At 37.3% G+C, this 17,747-nt stretch overlaps 1 protein-coding gene across 1 annotated transcript; it reads left to right on the top strand.

Annotated features, from left to right (window-relative positions):
* The first annotated feature begins 1,526 nt into the window (after window positions 1-1,526).
* Window positions 1,527-16,405, top strand: PPP1R42 (protein phosphatase 1 regulatory subunit 42). The gene is made up of 7 exons (XM_086466007.1): window positions 1,527-1,655; window positions 3,860-4,026; window positions 4,785-4,923; window positions 6,258-6,374; window positions 11,692-11,809; window positions 14,131-14,245; window positions 16,330-16,405. Exons 1-7 carry the CDS (start codon window positions 1,527-1,529, stop codon window positions 16,403-16,405), a joined length of 861 nt encoding a protein of 286 aa, XP_086322133.1.
* Window positions 16,406-17,747: the final 1,342 nt, after the last annotated feature.

The following is a 17,747-nucleotide window of genomic DNA, read 5'->3' as shown; positions in this document are numbered from 1 at the left end:
GTGGTGGTTGCCGTGGCAACGAGGGGCGGTGGCGGCGCTCGCGCCGCCTCTCTGCCTGCCGTCCCGCGGCCGCGGCCGGAGGTGAAGGGAGAGCGGGGGCGGGGCGGGCCGCGGGGGTGGGCGTTGGGAGCGGGGCTTGTCCCTGGTGTGTCGCTCTCCTCTCGCGGGCACCGACACCCAGCACCCGGTGGCGGCTGGACCCCGGCGTCGTGAGGCCCTCTGCTGTGTGCGGGGCGGGGCGGGGCGGGACGGGGACGGTAGTGTGGAATCACACGGCTCCGGGAGCTGGGGATCGAGGGGATCTGCCTCACACAAAGCCCCTGCGCTGGCAGCCTGGCTTTTCCTTTGCCGTTACTGCTTGCTTTGGAAGAAGGTGTAAGAAGGGGCTCTGAAAGGTATTTTTATTTAAAGGCAAGAAAGAAACGTTTCTCAGTAAAAACAACGTCCTTTCAGCTTTCCTTCTTCCCGCACCTTCTGAAAAAAAGGCAGAAAACAAAACCCACATTGATAAGGGCAAGCTTCTGAGCTTCAGCCTTGCTTAGACAAGAGAGTTTCCTTCCTAAGTAAGGAAGTTTTTTCTGTCTTCACCGTTTCAATCTTTGCTTTTCTGCAGTTTCTCATAGATGTGGTACTGGCCAGGAGGGTTCTCCGTGCCCTGGTTCATGTGGCTGCACAAGTGTTAGTGTGGGAATGCTTTTTGCTGTCTCAAGTGTTTTGATGCACTGATGTGGGGGTATTACCTATTGGCTAAAATACATAATGTACATTGTATTATGTACTTGCTAAAAAAACAACCTTTGTATTTGGAGTCGTTAAGTTATATTTGTTAGGGTATTTTTATCCACAGACCATTTACACATCCAGTTCGAAATAATGTGTCTTGCTGCCTTCTCTCCCTGTCATTCCCCGATTTATGAGCTCACTTGGAACAATGGCCAGAGTTTAAAAAAGCAAGTTGGTATTGTTGTGAGAGCCTCTACAGTATACCTCAGTGCAAAACCCACAGGTTTTCACTGCACTGAACAAATGCACATGCACTTGTGTGCATGGCAAAAGGGCTCTGCAAAGGTATAAAGAGCACTGTTGCTTTATACCACTTCTCACAGCCTGTAAAACCTGCAGGTTTTTTTACTAATAATTAGGTTATGAGCTGCCATCAATTAGTTATTTATGTGTGAGACTTACTTCTGCTGTGGACCATTGTGTTCATATTTCTGTATCAAAAAGGTGAAAACAACATTTCCAACACTGAACCAACAAATCAAAGTTTGGAAAAATGACAGCAAGAAAGGGGTAAGTTTTTATAAGCAGCAAAGGCTATACATAAACGTGTCACTGATGGCCGACAAGGAATTGGTGGGGAAGCATCAAATCTGAAGTATACATGTAAGCTTTGTTGACAATCTGGGATACAAATAGTATAACATTTTCCTTTTTGTTAAAGGCATTTTTTAGAACTACTTACACGAGCACATGGAATACTCTGGTAAAAGAAGCAGTAGAGCAGTTTGGCCTGTTACAGAGTTATGGTTCAACTAACGATGGACCTAATTGCTAAAAGTGTCGGTCACAAGAATCGCAATGAAGAGGACTTTGGACAGTATCTGCGAAAAATAACTCATCTGAATTTGTCAGATAAAAGTATAGATACAATTGTAAGATTTATTTTTCTTTATTCCTTTTAACCTGGCTGCTCAAATGTTTTGTAGATACTGTTATGATGAGTTGTTTGTAGTTGGGGAGACAAACGAGGAAAGCCAAGTTTCTGTTTTATAACAGCTATATTACACTTTAACATTTCTGTTGACTTGCAATTAAGCCTTAATAACACCTTTTTGAAAACATGCTTCAGCATTCCCTGCCGTTATTGTGTGGAATGCTGCTTGTCCATAAATGTGTTTAAATGGATTTTAAATGTGTGGCATTTGAAATGTGAAAACAATCTTTCAACTGTAACTTTACATATAAAACATCAAAGCAGGTGCTTGTAACTCCAGCAGTCTGTAGGGTTTCTTATTATCAATCTGACGCTGTTTTCTTTATGGGGTAAAAAATCTTATTGAAGTATTTTACCTGAAACTGTGGAAATGTATATCATCTGTGTAGCAGACAAGAAAGATATTATCAGTACGCTAACTATTTTTGCTATTAATTAATTAAAACAGAAAATCCATGTAAGCAATTACACAAGAGAGATGAACTGAAGCATAAAAGTGAAGTATTTTTCACAGTATTTCACAAATTCTTAGAGAAATCTGCAGCTCTCAAAAAAAAAAAATCAAAACAATTTGTGTTTTGATTATTTTATTCAGTTGCTACATTGTAAAGGAGCTTTCAGGAAGTGACCAGAATGGAAATAACTCCACTTGCTTATCTGTATAGCCACTTAAGAAAGAGAATATTTTAAATTAATCATTTAGACCTGATGCTTTTCCTATAGAACATAGCCAGGCTGTTGCTATTGGGTCAGTAGGGGCAGGGCTTTGGCAGCCCTGTTGAAATCCAGCTGTAGTGTTCTGGAGACTTTAGGTCCGAGGTTAAAAGACGAAGTTCATATTTCAGCAGCAGTTTTGTTTTCTGCTTAAAGGCTTGTGTTTATCAATGGTTACCTTTACAAAAATGCAACTGTGGAATAGAAGATGATGTAAGGAACTAGTAGTTTTGCAGATCAGATGTTTTTTTAAAGGAAGTAGTAATGACATTACATACTGTTAAGTGCAACACTTATTTTATTCTCGTTAATGCGATATTTTTCTAGTCTTGGGAATTTTACAAAGAGTTTAACTCACGGTACAATCTTTTCAATCTATCTGTGATTTATTCCTTAGATTTCAGAGGAAGTCTGAGAAAGGAAAAGGGTGTTCAAGAACAGGGTATAAGCCAAGTAAGGTTAACAAATTTGGCCTGCCGTAGTGGCTTTTTCAAATTAATCAGGTTAACATCTACATTTGTTTTTAAAATTGCTCCCTGGGGCTTATTAATTTAAAAAATAATGCATGACCTTTTAATTCTCAAAGACTAAACCTGCAAACTTAACCCAGTCCTTCCTTTGAGTTTAATAATAGGAAATTTGTATAGGTTTCAGGAAGTCATGAGTTAATTCAAATCCCCCCAAGATACTGAGCACATTTTGAATTGCTGAGCCCTGAACAACTGAATTGTTTTGTAAGGTCATTTTCTGCTTTAAAAGTGTGATTTCAGTTGAGAAGATCAGCTCTATCTGAACAGATCCATGCAAGCAAATGGGTTTACTCAGCCCTAGGAAGGTGCATGGCCATAGCAAGTCACTACTTTGATCAGTCCGCTTGGTTAGGACTGGTTCATCAGATGCCACAGAGAAGTTTTACAGAAACCCTCATAAGAACATGTGACCTTTCAGGTATTTAAGAGGAATACATTCAAAGAAACTTGACATTTGTGTGGTATCTTAGACTCGGAAGTGTGTTAAAATACACTGAAGTGCAAGTTTTTGTATAAATCGATATTCCTTTGCCAAGAACTGGTTTCCATTACATCACTGAGGTTTGATGGAGGCAACTGCACTAACAATAGCGCTTTTCTGAAATCCACCTGATGGAGGCAGGGAAGGGAATGAAGTCACACAGGATGTGATGCACCTGCTGCTGATGGCTGTAGTCTTCATCTTCTCTACAGCACAAATGACAGTTTTCAGTCTTAAATCTGGTGATTACTGACACTAACTCAGTTTTTCTAGGAAAAATAGTTGTTAAAAGTATTTGTTAAAGGTGAAAATGTATAAATCATGTAGCAGAACTTCAATATAAAAACAATCAACAGCTTCCAGAAGCAGACAGTGAATGAACTCTATGTGGCATTAATTTGTTATTGTTTATTTCAGGGTGACCTCTCTTTGTTCAAAAATCTTAGAGTTCTATATTTATATGATAACCAAATCGGACAAATCCAGAACTTGGACTTTGCTTCAAATATAACGCACCTTTACCTTCAGAACAATTGTATTTCATGTATAGAAAATCTCTCATCACTGAAAAACCTTGAAAAACTGTAAGTTGAAAATAATGTATTTACTTTACTAGTAAAAGAATAATTACTACACTAAGAAATTAAAAAAAAATACCATAGAATCATAGACTCATTAGGATGGAATAGATCTCTGAGATCATCAAGTCCAACCGTTGAGCTAACACCACCATGCCCACTAAACCATGTCCCAAAGTGCCACATCTACACATTTCTTGAACGCCTCCAGGGACGGTGACTCCACCGCTCCCCTGGGCAGCCTGTTCCAGTGTTTGACTACCCTTTCGGTAAAGAAATTTTTCCTAATATCCAATCTAAACATCCCCTGGAGCAACTTGAGGCCATTTCCTCTTGTCCTATCGCTTGTTACTTGGGAGAAGAGACCGACCCTCATCTCACTACAACCTCCTCTCAGGTAGTTGTAGAGAGCAATATGTAGCCATTAAGGTCCTTTCAGCTCTTAAATTTTGCTTTTCAAATAAAAATAAGTTCTTATGATTTTGTTTGATGAAGTATTCTGTGATATAAGTAATGACATATCTTAATATGTTTGTTTGCATTTAAATTATTTTTTCAGCCATTTAATAATAATAATAGTAATATATAAAACCACTTAAAAAACCCTTGGATACGTTCTACTTGCATTCTAGGTTATTTACTTTTTCTATTATGATTTTTAAGTATTATTCAATAATACTTAAAAACCCCTTTAATATATTGAGGCCTTGTGTTTGCTTTTACTTTCAAAGGATATAAAATCTATTTTGTGCTCTATTCTGCAGATATTTGGGGGGCAACTGCATCACTGTAGTAGAGGGTTTGGACAAAATAGAAAAAATAAGGGAGCTACACATTGAAAATCAGCATCTCCTTCTTGGTGAAAAGCTTCTGTTTGATCCAAGATCTCTTAGGTCCCTGGCAGTAAGTGCATTCTGAGAATTTTAATGAGCCATTAATCAGTAGATCAGTATTTTTAAGAGAAGTGATTAGGACTAGATCACTATGTTTTCCTTTTCTGACAATTGGTGGCATTCTTCAAGTTCTATCAAGGGACTCCCGTTCCAGTTCTTATATAAGCAAGGAATCCAGCAGATTCTACTTTTTCATTTATTTTTCTGTGAAGGATGGAAATGAGAACAAAGAGAGAGAGGAAGTAAGCAAATGTGTGGATGTCCTATACCAACAGAATGTGAATAAGATAAAAAAAGGGTAGAAGTTATCACTGTTAGTTGTCTTAGTCAATTTAGTTTGTAGTGAATTAGTTTGTTAGTATTTCTCTGATTCGATTGTTACATTAGTTTATTTACTGCCTTTTGTATTTCTCTAGAGAATGCAATGGCAAAAAAAAGGTGCAAACAGCTTTTTTTCTGGATATTAAGAATAACACAGTTTTAGTTCTGCAATTTTTCTGTGTTGTGGTATGTCAAGATTTCATGAAAGTAATCTTTAGAAATTTTCTTTCAACACGTTAATTGCTCAGTAAACATCAAATGTATTGTTGAAGCGGTCAAAAAAAAATAGACTTTATTTGCTAATGGATCTTACTAATTCATCTTGCTGTATCTCCCAATGTGTAGTCAGGGCTTGAGCATCTTTTTTTGTGAAGATGAGCTCACTGAAAAGTGAGTTCTTTTGTTCATGTGTATGTCATAAACTTTTGACCTAGTTTTGAGACTAAGTAATCCAAGACATCATTTTCTAGAGGTACAAGCTTCTTGTATGAAACTACATTAAGTATTTCCTGAGATAAACTCCTGAAACACATTAACTTTTTTATCTAGAATGCAAAGATCTCTCTATTGTCTGTTACAAAAGGCAAAGTGCATTTTGTGACTCACTAGAGTTCCAAAGAAGGGACAAGGCATAGAGGTATGTATACTGACAGGTTTGTGGGATCAAGCCTGAAAGAAAAACAGCATAGGCCAACACTTTCATCCTTCAAACGTAGAGTTAGTAGCACTTGGAGAACTCTGGAAAGCATTTGAACATATTTAGAGAAAAACAAAAATCCTGTGTTTACTAAGAATCCCTGAAATAACTGAGAAATAATCTTACTTTGATTTGACATCAAAACCAAAATAAAGAGCATTTTAGGACAAGAGGGAAAGCCAACATAAAATGTGTGAGGTATGTGGTAGTTGTATTTGCATGTTTCTGTTTCATATGCTTGTTATTTCTTTAAGAGAATTTCTGTACAACTTGACTCATGCATGACATGGAAAAAAAATGTTCTTTTTCTGCTTTTCTTCCTCCAGAAATCTTTGTCTGTGTTGAATATCAGCAATAACAACATTGATGAATTAGAAGAACTGGCAGTTTTGGAAAATCTTTGTTATCTTAGAGCAATTGACAATCAACTTGAACATATGAAGGTATTAAAATAAATATTTGTTCTATTTAGTATGGGTGATAAGAAATTAGTCAAATTCATCTTTATCACTAAATAGGTGAGTAAAAATAAACTTTACTTCTGCAGTTACTGAACCTCTGATTTTCCAAGCATGCTGTCTTTTCTCATCCAAAAATCTTGTTGAGATTAAAAACGGAGGACTGTTTATCTAGGGTGTCCAAATGGCCTTTAATCCTAGTAAGGTGGCAATTGTGTATGCATCTGTCAGCTGAGTAATAAATGCATGGAAGTTGTAACTATAACACAATATGTCCAAAATGTAGAGTTGATGTGTACGTTTTGGCCGTCTGAGTGAATATCAGTGGCTTAATTTGCAGAGATGATGTGCCCGTTGTTTCTTAATTAACTTGCAGTTTTTAATTCTGTTTTAAATAAATAAAAGCTGCTTCTTGGATATCAGATCATCTAGCATTAGTGTTCTGCTTTTTTTAAAATTTATATTTTTATTAATAAATAGTAAAATGAATCGGCTTAAATCGTAACCCAAATCACTAAGACAAAGCCTTGATTAAAATCAACTCTTTCATTAGCAGTTTGCATATATGTTCTATTTCCTTAGAAAAGTTAACTTTCATTGGTTAGTAATTATTAAAATAACTATTCTTATTACTTCTTAGAACACTTATTATCTTCTACGTTAAACTTGGCAGTTCTGTTTACTAATAAGGATTTTATGTGCATAATCTACCAATTCTCTAGGTCAATATACTTTACTTGGACTCTTAATTTTTTACATTTTAATATTAAAAAATGTTGAATGATGCATTTCTTTTTTACTAGAGGATTATTAATGTATTTCAACTGTGTTTCTGGCTGGCAGTTGTGACTGAATTTGTATCGAAATACAATTCATGGAGGCTTTTGCTGGGTAATTAAAACCATATGGAATGTGTTGGTAATATCAAAATAACAGTAAGCTTTTTTAAATAGGTAGTGTCTCCAAAGCTTCTCCTTTGAAAATTATTTCTTTTCTAAATAAAACATATCACAGTGATTCTTTTGTCTTTTTTTCTTTATTATAAATATAAAAAGACTTCATTGTGATGAAAAGTGTGATAGCCAAAGAACCAGTTATTTTATAGAATGAGGATGCTACTTCAGAGACAGCATTTTCAGTGTCTCGGAGGAAAAAACATTATCTTCTGAAATAGAATAAGGAGAGGACAAAAAGACTGCGTTATTCAGTAAATGTGTATATATTATTTAATCGTTATTAAATTGCATTATTTCATCATCAGGAAGACCAGCGTTAATATTTACCCAAAACAATTAGACATTTCAATTTTCATGTTACCCAGTCACAGCTTTTGAAAAATTATGTGCTTAGCATTTGAGTTAGCTGCTGCTGCTATCAGTTACACTTGCATCACGCTGTGGTAAATTTTGAAACTGACTGTCCTGTGTGTTTTCTAAACAGTCTCCCAAGTTTGGAAAATATGGAGTGGACAGGGTATTTCTGTTCATGTCTTTGCAGACCTGTAAAATTAATGACCATATTGAATGTGTCTAACATACAGTGTAATACAGCTGGATATCCAGCTTTCCAGTGACAATTACTGTGTTTTAGAGATTACATTTTAGTAGACTTTGCTTATCACTAATATAAATTCTTATTTAAATAAATATTTAAAAATACTATTGAAAAAGCAGTAGGCCATGCAATGTATATATATAAAAAAGTCAGTTTTAGCTCTATTTAAGAGGCTTTAACTTACAGTGAGTGTCTAGCAGGAGAACAATCTTATACATCCAGTAACTTAAAAAAAAATAGCTGAGGGAAGTTTTGAGTATGCTTCATTTTTTTTTGCAACCCTGAATTTCATAATTCCTTGGCTTGCATTCTTCTACAACTGTGATAGCTGAAAGAATTTTAGGGAGTATGCAAATGCCTTACGTATATGTAATTGCTTCTGCTGGCTGAACTTCGTATACACGGCAAAGGCTCTTTCATTCCCACACTAGCTGCCTCCATTCTCCTCCCTCTTTCCCCTCTGTTTTCAAAATTCTGATGTACACCTCTTTTTCATGCCAAAAGCTCTATGATGTCCCCTGTTTTCCCACTCCTGCTTCCCCATCACTGCCATCAAGAACATCCCCAGGAATGTCTGGTACTGATCAGAGACGGTGGCTGTGCTGCCTGACGGAGAAGTGTCAGAGGGCTCGGTACCCAGCTCTGCCTCACCCAGTGGGAAGAGAAGCTGTAGAGGAGCTACTCACGGCTGAGCAGAGCTGGTCAACAGCAGTGATCTGTGTAGATGGCAGCAGGAATATTGTGGAGTCTTTGTAAAAGAGAGGAATGTGAAAGGCATAAGAAATACAAGAAATACAATCTTCTCATGTAGACTTTTCTCACTTTTGTATAATTAGGATAATTATTTTATAGCTAAAGATTTATCTCAGTTTTTTCATGTTATGAAAACCCATACTCCCTTGCCTTTAAACAATTCCATGTTGACTTCAGCGTAGTTGAAAATTAGGGCTAGTAAATTCCAGCACTTAAGGTTCTGGCTAATTCAGGGCATTGTTAGAATAATTAACAGATATCAAGGCATATGACCTTGTTTCACATGACTGAAGTTTATATAATGCAGTCTGAACAGCAAACAGAACAAAATTAAGTACTTTATCTCAATTCATGCAAAATAACTTACTATGACTAGCTGCCACATGTAAAAAGCATGTCTTGGGTAAATTATCAAGAATAGAATTGATTTTAATAGAATTGGCTTTTCTTTGTTTTCCATTGCTTGCTACTTCATTTATTTATCCTATTGAGCTTCTGGTTTACTTTAGGCAGGTTCACAAGGACTTCTAGGCTGCAGTGTATTTGCGTTGGAATACTAAGGGACTTTTTAAAAAACATTATGCCTAGTAAAAAAACCCCACAAATATTCCTGTTTACAAAAAGCCACAATATTATTTATTAATTACATTCATTTTGGAAAGATTATGACTTGCATGAGTATTTGGATAGATAGAGAAAATATAGCTAGAAATACCTAAAAAATCTGTAATTCCTAAGTCTTTAATTTATTCAACCTCTGCCTGGTATTGATTATGACAAGAGGATATCACAAAAGATGAATTCATTCACTTCAGAATTGAGTCAGGAACAAGAGAAAAAGTATAGATTTTCTCAAATAGATTATGACAGGTAATCAAAATGGTGACAAATTGCTGTCTGTAGATGTAGTTAGGGCAGTTGGACTAGACGTTTCCAATAAAAACTGGAGCATACTGGTCAAATACCAATTCTTAAATGGCCATCGTTAATTGGTAAGAATGTTACTGCCAGCACTACAGCTGCCTACTAAGGCACTTGCCCTTCCCCCTCTCCACCCCCCCCAATGGAATATAATTTGCTCGTCAGTATTTTGTAGCAGACCTCAAAGTGATAGCATGACATGATCATTTATCAAACGGAGACTGCCCAGAAGAGTGTCTGGTCCCTTTAGTACAGGGGGGGAAGGCTGGGAAGTGAAAGCACTTTATTAGAGACAGGAAGGCAATGAACAACTAGAGCGTATCGAAAGGGTAATCATATTTCAGCACAGAATTAGTGTGCTCTTACATAAACATACACTGGAGTAAGCATGTTCTGGGTCATTTATCAAGTAAGTAACAGCTAACAAAAATCTACAGGACTCTTTGTATACATTCATCAGAGTTAAACTGTATATACGTTATTTCAGTAATAGACAATTCTGTGTTGCAAAACTGTTACTTGAAAAGGTTCTTTCTAGTGAAATCTAGAACACGTTACAGATTTCAGTGACAATGCCTGAATGCTCAGGTAAGAATAAATAAATACACTTGCTAAATGCTACTTCTTTTTTAATAAGCCTAGCCTAAAATATTTTTCCCATAAATTGTTGTGTTTGTGATTGTTAGCACCTAAACTGGGGGGTTATCATATTGCTATTCTGATACATGCTGCTAAAGCTTTGCTGTGTAACATTATGAGATTTATCAACATTTCTTCATGTGGACTGGTCCTCAGTGTCTTGCATTGTTTTATCAGTCTTGCTCCTCACAGAACCAGACTTTTGCTCTCTATTTTTCGAAAAAGACGTTATCATCACTGAATAACAGTGCACGATAGAAGATATCACCATCAACATTAATAGACAAAAAAATGATATGGTTTGGAGGTGTGAGGCTGTGCTGCCACTTCCTTTTCCATGGGATTTTTTAAACCTGTACTGTATAACCCATAGAATATTACCAGGAGTAGTTTCTATCAAGGGAGTAGAGCCTGCAAAACCAGATTTCTCCCTCCTTGCATTACCCAGGTGATTTTCTAAATTTGAAAGAGCTAAGAGATATCTACATCACTAGATACTTCATTATTGGCATCAAGCTACAAAATTCTACAGGCTTTGCAGTTTAGAATCTGTCACATCGTGATTAGTATATTTTCCCCAAATTATTACAACTGTACAACATAAATTCTCTCTCCTCTTGTATTCATACAGATTGCTTTGAATCCCTTAAGCTTTTCACACATACAAGTAAGCCTATCCAGAATGAGTTAGGTGAAATTTTGAAAAGAGTATTTCAGACAGTAGGGTATCTGAGAAGAAAGGACCAATCTGCTAAGCTTTGTATCCTTTTAACTTGAATTTATTGTATTTAAAAGACAGAAGTTCTATCTAGGTCATACTGCCCTTCAGTAACCAGTCAGAAACCCAGACACAGAAAGGTGTATTTAAAAAATTTCACTTTTTGGGCCAATATGATAACTGACCACCCACAGTTCTGGTATGTTTATATATATGTAAAATACAGTTTTACATATATATAAAAAGAGACGCAGTCTACTGTGGTTTGCACAATTTTTAGCTTTTATTATTCTGGTCTTTCTCTGTAAAGTATTTATTCTTCCACAAATTTTTCTAAATCTAATCAGACATTGATAATCTAAGGGCTCTGTGAGACCATGGGGCTGCATTAACAGACAATACATATCATACAAATCTTTTGGCTGGTAGTTCCTCAGCTTTAGGTGCTGAAAGCATTAATGTGTCCTTAAAAATCCAGAATTTTCCAACTGCATCAGCATTTCTTCTGTGCAATTATGATATATGCAGGGAATGCTGTGCACCACTGTATTTGAAAATGCACATTCTTAATGTGCCTGTTACTACTACATGAATAGTCTCACTGAAGTTGTTTCTGTGTGCAGGATTTGGGCCTGGCTGAACAAATCACATTACTATTGAATTTTACTCTGGAGGGGTCAAAATAATCACAATGTTCTGTTCTTGTATCAATTGCAGGATTTGGAGGTTGTATTAAACAAATGGACAATGCTGCGCAGAATGGATCTTACAGGAAACCCCATCTGCCACAAACCAAAGTACAGGGACAGGATTGTAGTACAGTCACAAGCTTTAGGTAAAAAAATAAAACCAATAGCCAGCCCCAACTCACCCATAACCCTCACTGTTTTAGAAAATAACAGATACGTTAATTGTTCTTGAATTGCAGTATGTATGCAAACACAATTACTGCCATAGATATTTATGTCAAATGATAAATTTTTAATTTTTGTACAGGTAGTGTATCTAAAATTGTTTATGTAATCAACTGCACAAACCGTGTTGCTTAACTTTTGCTTTTAGTAGTAGTAATAATTCGTTTTATAATAGATGATTCATGAGATTGTTATGAGACAGTAAGACATTTTGTGTTTGTATTCCAGATGTTGTGAAACTGACTTTCAAACATACACTTAGTCTACTCCTGTATCTGCCTGACGTAGTTGCTTAGGTGTTTTAGTTGTACAGGTCATACCTTACCGTGTTTGAATTTGTTATACAACATTTGTCCTTAAAAGCAGTTTACACTTACGTTATGAATGTACTTGTTAATCTTAACCTCACTGTGATGCAGTTTGCATTATTATTTTGAGATAATTTTAGCATAACAAGAAGCAACTTGGTCCTCTATACATAAGTATTCATACTGTAGAAACAAGCATTGGCTGGCTGGACCACACTCAAAGAGTCACAGTCAATGCCTCGATGTCCAAGTGGAGACCAGTGACAAGTGGTGTTCCTTAAGGGTCAGTACTGGGACCGGCGCTGTTTAACATCTTTGTTGGCGACAGGGACAGTGGGACTGAGCGCACCCTCAGCAAGTTTGCCGATGACACCAAGCAGTCAGCATGCTGGAGGGAAGGGAGACCATCCAGAGGGACCTTGACAAGCCTGAGAAGTGGGCCTGTGTGAAACTTATGAGGTTCAACAAGGCCAAGTGCAAGGTCCTGCACCTGGGTCGGGGCAATCCCAAGCACAGACACAGGCTGGGGGCAGTATGTGGATCGAGAGCAGCCCTGCAGAGAAGGACCTAGGGGTGCTGGTGGGTGAAAAACTGAATGTGAGCCAGCAATGTGCGCTTGCAGCCCAGAAAGCCAATCGTATGTTGAGCTGCATCAAAAGCAGTGTGGCCAGCTGGTGAGGGGAGGTGATTCTTCCCATCTCGTCCACTCTGGTGAGACCCCACCTGCAGTGCTGTGTCCAGCTCTGGGACCCCCAGAGCAAGACAGACATGGACCTGTTGGAGCAGGTCCAGAGGAGGCCCATGAAGATGCTCAGGGGGCTGGGGCACGTCCCCTGTGAGGACAGGCTGAGAGGGTTAGGGTTGTTCAGCCTGGAGAAGAGAAAGCTCCAGGGAGACCTTCTAGTGTCCTTCCAGTACTTAAAGGGGGCTATGGGAAAGGTGAGGAGGGACTCTTGATCAGGGCATGTAGTGACAGGACAAGGGGTAACGGTTTCAAACTGAAAGGGAATCAATTTAGATTAACTATTAGGAAGAAGTTCTTCACTGTGAGGGTGGTGAGGCACTGGCACAGGCTGCCCAGAGAACCTGTGGCTGCCCCTCCCTGGCAGTGTTCAAGGCCAGGCTGGATGGGGCTTGGAGCAGCGTGATCTAGTGGAAGGTGTTCCTGCCCATGGCAGAGGGTTGGAACTGGATGGTCTTTAAGGTCCCTTCCAACCCCAACCATTCCATGATTCTTATGACATCTGCTCATTTTTTACATTTTTGTATATTATGTTAAAAGTTATAATTACAGAATTTGTTTTTCTTTTTTCTGAGTACAAAATATTGGACATTAAGAGAAAGAAAAAGCCTATCTGCACAATGAAAATAACAGTGCCTTAGGACAGTTCTAACACAACCTAAATTTGTGTCCAAATAAGGTGTTTCGTTTGGTTTGACTCAAAAATGCAGATGCAACCAAGGAAACAGAGCATAAGCTTTATGGCACCTAAGTGAGTAAAGTTAACCTTAAAGATCCAAATGTGTCTGCGTCTTCATGATCAGTAGGATTCATTGATTGCTAGGACATTCAGTTTCTCTGTTAACCTGAATTTCTGCATCTATCTATATCTTGTGTAATAGCATTAGCTTTTCTTCAGAACTTTCTACAAGGCATTGAACATTAACTAAATGTGAAATATATATATTTCCTTTGAAAGTTATAAAAATAATAGATGCTTTTTTTTTTTGTAATTAAGATGTCTCAGCTCACTCTTGCAGCTTGAATATGAATATCAAGCTGTATTGGGTATTTTTTTTTTTACCAAAAGACTAAAAAGAGCAAAAAACATTTGAAGAGAGCAACTATAGAACCAGTACACTTTACACACAGCTTTGTACAGCCTTTTAGTTAACTTCGGGTATCACAGAAAATGTTCTCTTCTCTTTGACAGAGTCCCTTGATGGGAAAGAAATTAAAGAAATGGAAAGACAGTTCCTAATGAATTGGAAAGCCTCCAAAGCTGCCAGGAAACAAAAAAAAAAACCCAAACCAAGAAAGAATGACAAATGAACATGCAGCCTATCTACATATTTGTAAGCAAACTAATCAATGATTTCATGCTTATTTGCAATATTGTAGAAACAATAAAATAGCAGCTAACAGTAAATATACTAAGAATGAGGTTTGTATTGGTGGTGAGACCAAAACACAGGAGTAGAAATTGAACTTTTCCAATATAAAATTTAATTTTAGCACTAGTTCATGTGGTGGTTTTTTCCTCCCATCCAGAATTATGGAGAGGAGTAGCTAGTACACTTTGAATGCTTGTAAATACTTATGATTACTTTCCATATAAAAAAGAAAAAAGAAAAAGTGTTGGGCATGCTAGAATAAATAGGGATGACATACCTCAGACACTTACAATTTATTTGTGAATACTTATTTGAGCAGTGTAAATTGCCAGTCCTTTTAAAGGCCTTCACAAGATACCTGTCTAGCAAAGGTAAAAGTTTTAAATTTGGGAAGGGAAAAAAAAGTCTTGGAGGGAAAAAAGCCTTAAACCTAAAAGAAAAGGCAACATGTTCTTGAAGCAGGAAAACAAAATAGTTTTGAAACTCAAGCAAAACCTGAAATAAACTTGGAGGTTTTTAAAAAATGGTGGAGTGGAGGTTGTTGTTGTTATAGAGTTGACTGCAGATTAAAACGTAAATGATTTAACAGCATGTCTTGCCATCTTGCAGGATTTGGAAACAGACATTAGACTTTAAATTACTCAAAATGGTTTGAATGACCATATTTATAAAAGAAAATTGGTGGGAGTTACGCTGTTGCTTTCAGAAAATAATCAGTGATATGTAACTTTGGGAAAGAACATGTTCTTATAGCCATACTATCTCAAATTATTAATTCATGAAATCTCAGGAAGATCAGTTATTTTTGAAGACATGAAGTGAAAAGCACTCAGCCTGTCAGCCTCAGTCCCAAGAAAGTTGCAGTCTGCTCAGTGTTTGAAAGCCGTATGTGACTAGCAATGTTTCTGAAAGTAATATTCTGTCTTCTGAATAGCTATTGATACAAGGAGGTGCTATGTAATTGAATTTACTGCATTTCAAATAACTCTACCTGGATGGGAATACCTGCTTTAATATCCCCTTTCATCAGTGTTTGCAGCACTTTCCATACTTTCATACAAACTTTTCCATTCTCAGTTATCAGATTTGGGGCATTTTACCCTAAGGCTTATTACACTGTTTTCTATACAAGGTATATTGTAACCTTTGATCAATCATACTGAATATTAAAATAGATATTGAATTAATCCTTTTTTCTTTGTTTTCTACAGCTGACTTTGAATCACCTTATCCTAGTCTTCGTTTCCACTACAGTCACTCTGTGGAAAAAAAAAAAAATTTTTTTAGTTTTGTCCAAGATTCACAAAGTTAAAACTTCTGCCAAGAATCTTGGAAAAAAATAAGTCAGTGAAAACTCAGGTGTGTTCCTCTTAGTTCTGTTGGTTATTGCTTGTACAGCTCCTGCTGAATCAGTTGGAAAACGAGTACACGAAGGAGGAATTTAATCTGAAATCAGTTTCAGGGTTTTTTTTAACCATGTTATATTTATTGTCTTTATTTCTTTGAAGGACAGGATAATAGATTTCAGTTTCTGATTATCAATCAGTAGGTTAGCTAATAGTAATAACTTTACTCCAGTGTTACTAATTTCTGTCATATGCATTTGACTGTAGTCTTCCACAAAGGAAAACAATATCAAAGTTAATTCTTGGAAGTACAGTTACTGTCAAAAACATTGCTGAAGGTTGATCCTGTGCACACAGTAATACGCAGAAGTAGAAACAATCACTTTTCATCATTATAGCTTGCTGCTAGTAGACATGTTCCAGTGTATCATATACTTGATTAGCATTTTCCTGTACCATCAGCTCAACACCACCAAGATAATAAAAAAAGAAAATCTGATGTGTGTGCCTTACAGATGTTTAGATATTAGATGAATTTAAACAATTCAGAGTTTAGCATATGGATTCCTTACTCATATAATCAGCCTTGTGAACTCTAATGCAACTGTCTGTGGAAATAAAATCTGCTCACAGGGATCTGCAGTTTGGGACCCATATTTTTTCCAGTTTTACCTCTAGCAATAGTTTAGTTCAGTATTTGGGCCCTAATATCACTCCTTCCAGATTTTTACTGCTACTTTTAACGTAACTGTTTTATTATTTATCAGCTGTACTGGCCAACAAAAAAAAATCATCATTTATGCAATGCTGTAGATAAATAAATAAATTCAACTGATACAGGTATTCTTTTGTAACTGTATTACTGAATGAAGTGTTTTATTTTACATTCAAATCATAATTTATTAGTATTTTTGTAAATTTAACTGAGCAACATTTAATTTATTTTATTCTTGACAACTTGCCACTTTCCATTCCAACAGTTTTGTTCCTATTGATTATTTGTTCTGGTTAAAAATAGCGTCCATTCCCTTGAGACAGGAAGAAGAACTACAAATCACAGAGCTGCTTTCTTCCAAAGTATCATTCTTGTTCTTCATATGACAATGGATATATTCTGACCTAAAAAGAAACTGGACTCATCCTGTATGTGCCATTCTTGAATTTTTTTCCTGCTGCAGGAGGCACATAGCAGTGGAGAAGTTTAAAAACAAGAACTGCAGGAACAATGCACTAGTTATCACAAAATAGTACTACTACACTATTATTTTGCAGTGAATAGTCCAGGTTTGTGAAATTTAGAGGGGTACAGGCTAATACTCATGCCATACAAACATGCATTTTTTTCTTTTTAATTCCATTGTAAAATGAGTTTGTCTGCATGCTCAGTGTTCTGTCAGCTTGCATTTCATCTTTATTAGCATTCTGTCTTTTGGGCCTGACTGAATCACAGAATCACAGAATGTTGGGAGTTGGAAGGGACCTCGAAAATCATCTAGTCCAACCCCCCTGCCAGAGCAGGACCACCTACAATAGGTCACACAGGAACACATCCAGGTGAGTTTTGTATGTCTCCAGAGAAGGAGACTCCACAACCTCTCTGGGCAGCCTGTTCCAGTGCTCTGTCACCCTCACAGTGAAAAAGTTTTTCCTTATGTTAATGTGGAACCTCCTATGCTCCAACTTGCACCTTGTCCTGTCATTGGACATCACCGAGAAGAGCCTGGCTCCATCCTCCTGACACTCGCCCTTTACATATTTATAAGTATTAATGAAGTCACCCCTCAGCCTTCTCTTCTCCAAGCTAAAGAGACCCAGCTCCCTCAGCCTTTCATCATAAGGGAGATGTTCCACCCCCTTAATCACCTTTGTGGCTCTGCGCTGGACTCTGTCAAGCAGTTCCCTGTCCTTCTTGAACTGAGGGGCCCAGAACTGGGCACACTATTCCAGATGGGGTCTCACCAGGGCAGAGTAGAGGGGGAGGAGAACCTCTCTCGACCTACTGACCACACCCCTTCTAATACAGCCCAGGATGCCATTGGCCTTCTTGGCCACGAGGGCACATTGCTGGCTCATGGTCATCCTGCTGCCCA

Source organism: Leptosomus discolor, chromosome 5 (genome assembly GCF_034619465.1).
Source record: "Leptosomus discolor isolate bLepDis1 chromosome 5, bLepDis1.hap2, whole genome shotgun sequence".
In the NCBI taxonomy this organism is placed as follows: domain Eukaryota; kingdom Metazoa; phylum Chordata; class Aves; order Leptosomiformes; family Leptosomidae; genus Leptosomus; species Leptosomus discolor.
Note: the sequence above shows the minus strand (reverse complement) of the source record. Positions and strands in the feature narration are given on the sequence as shown.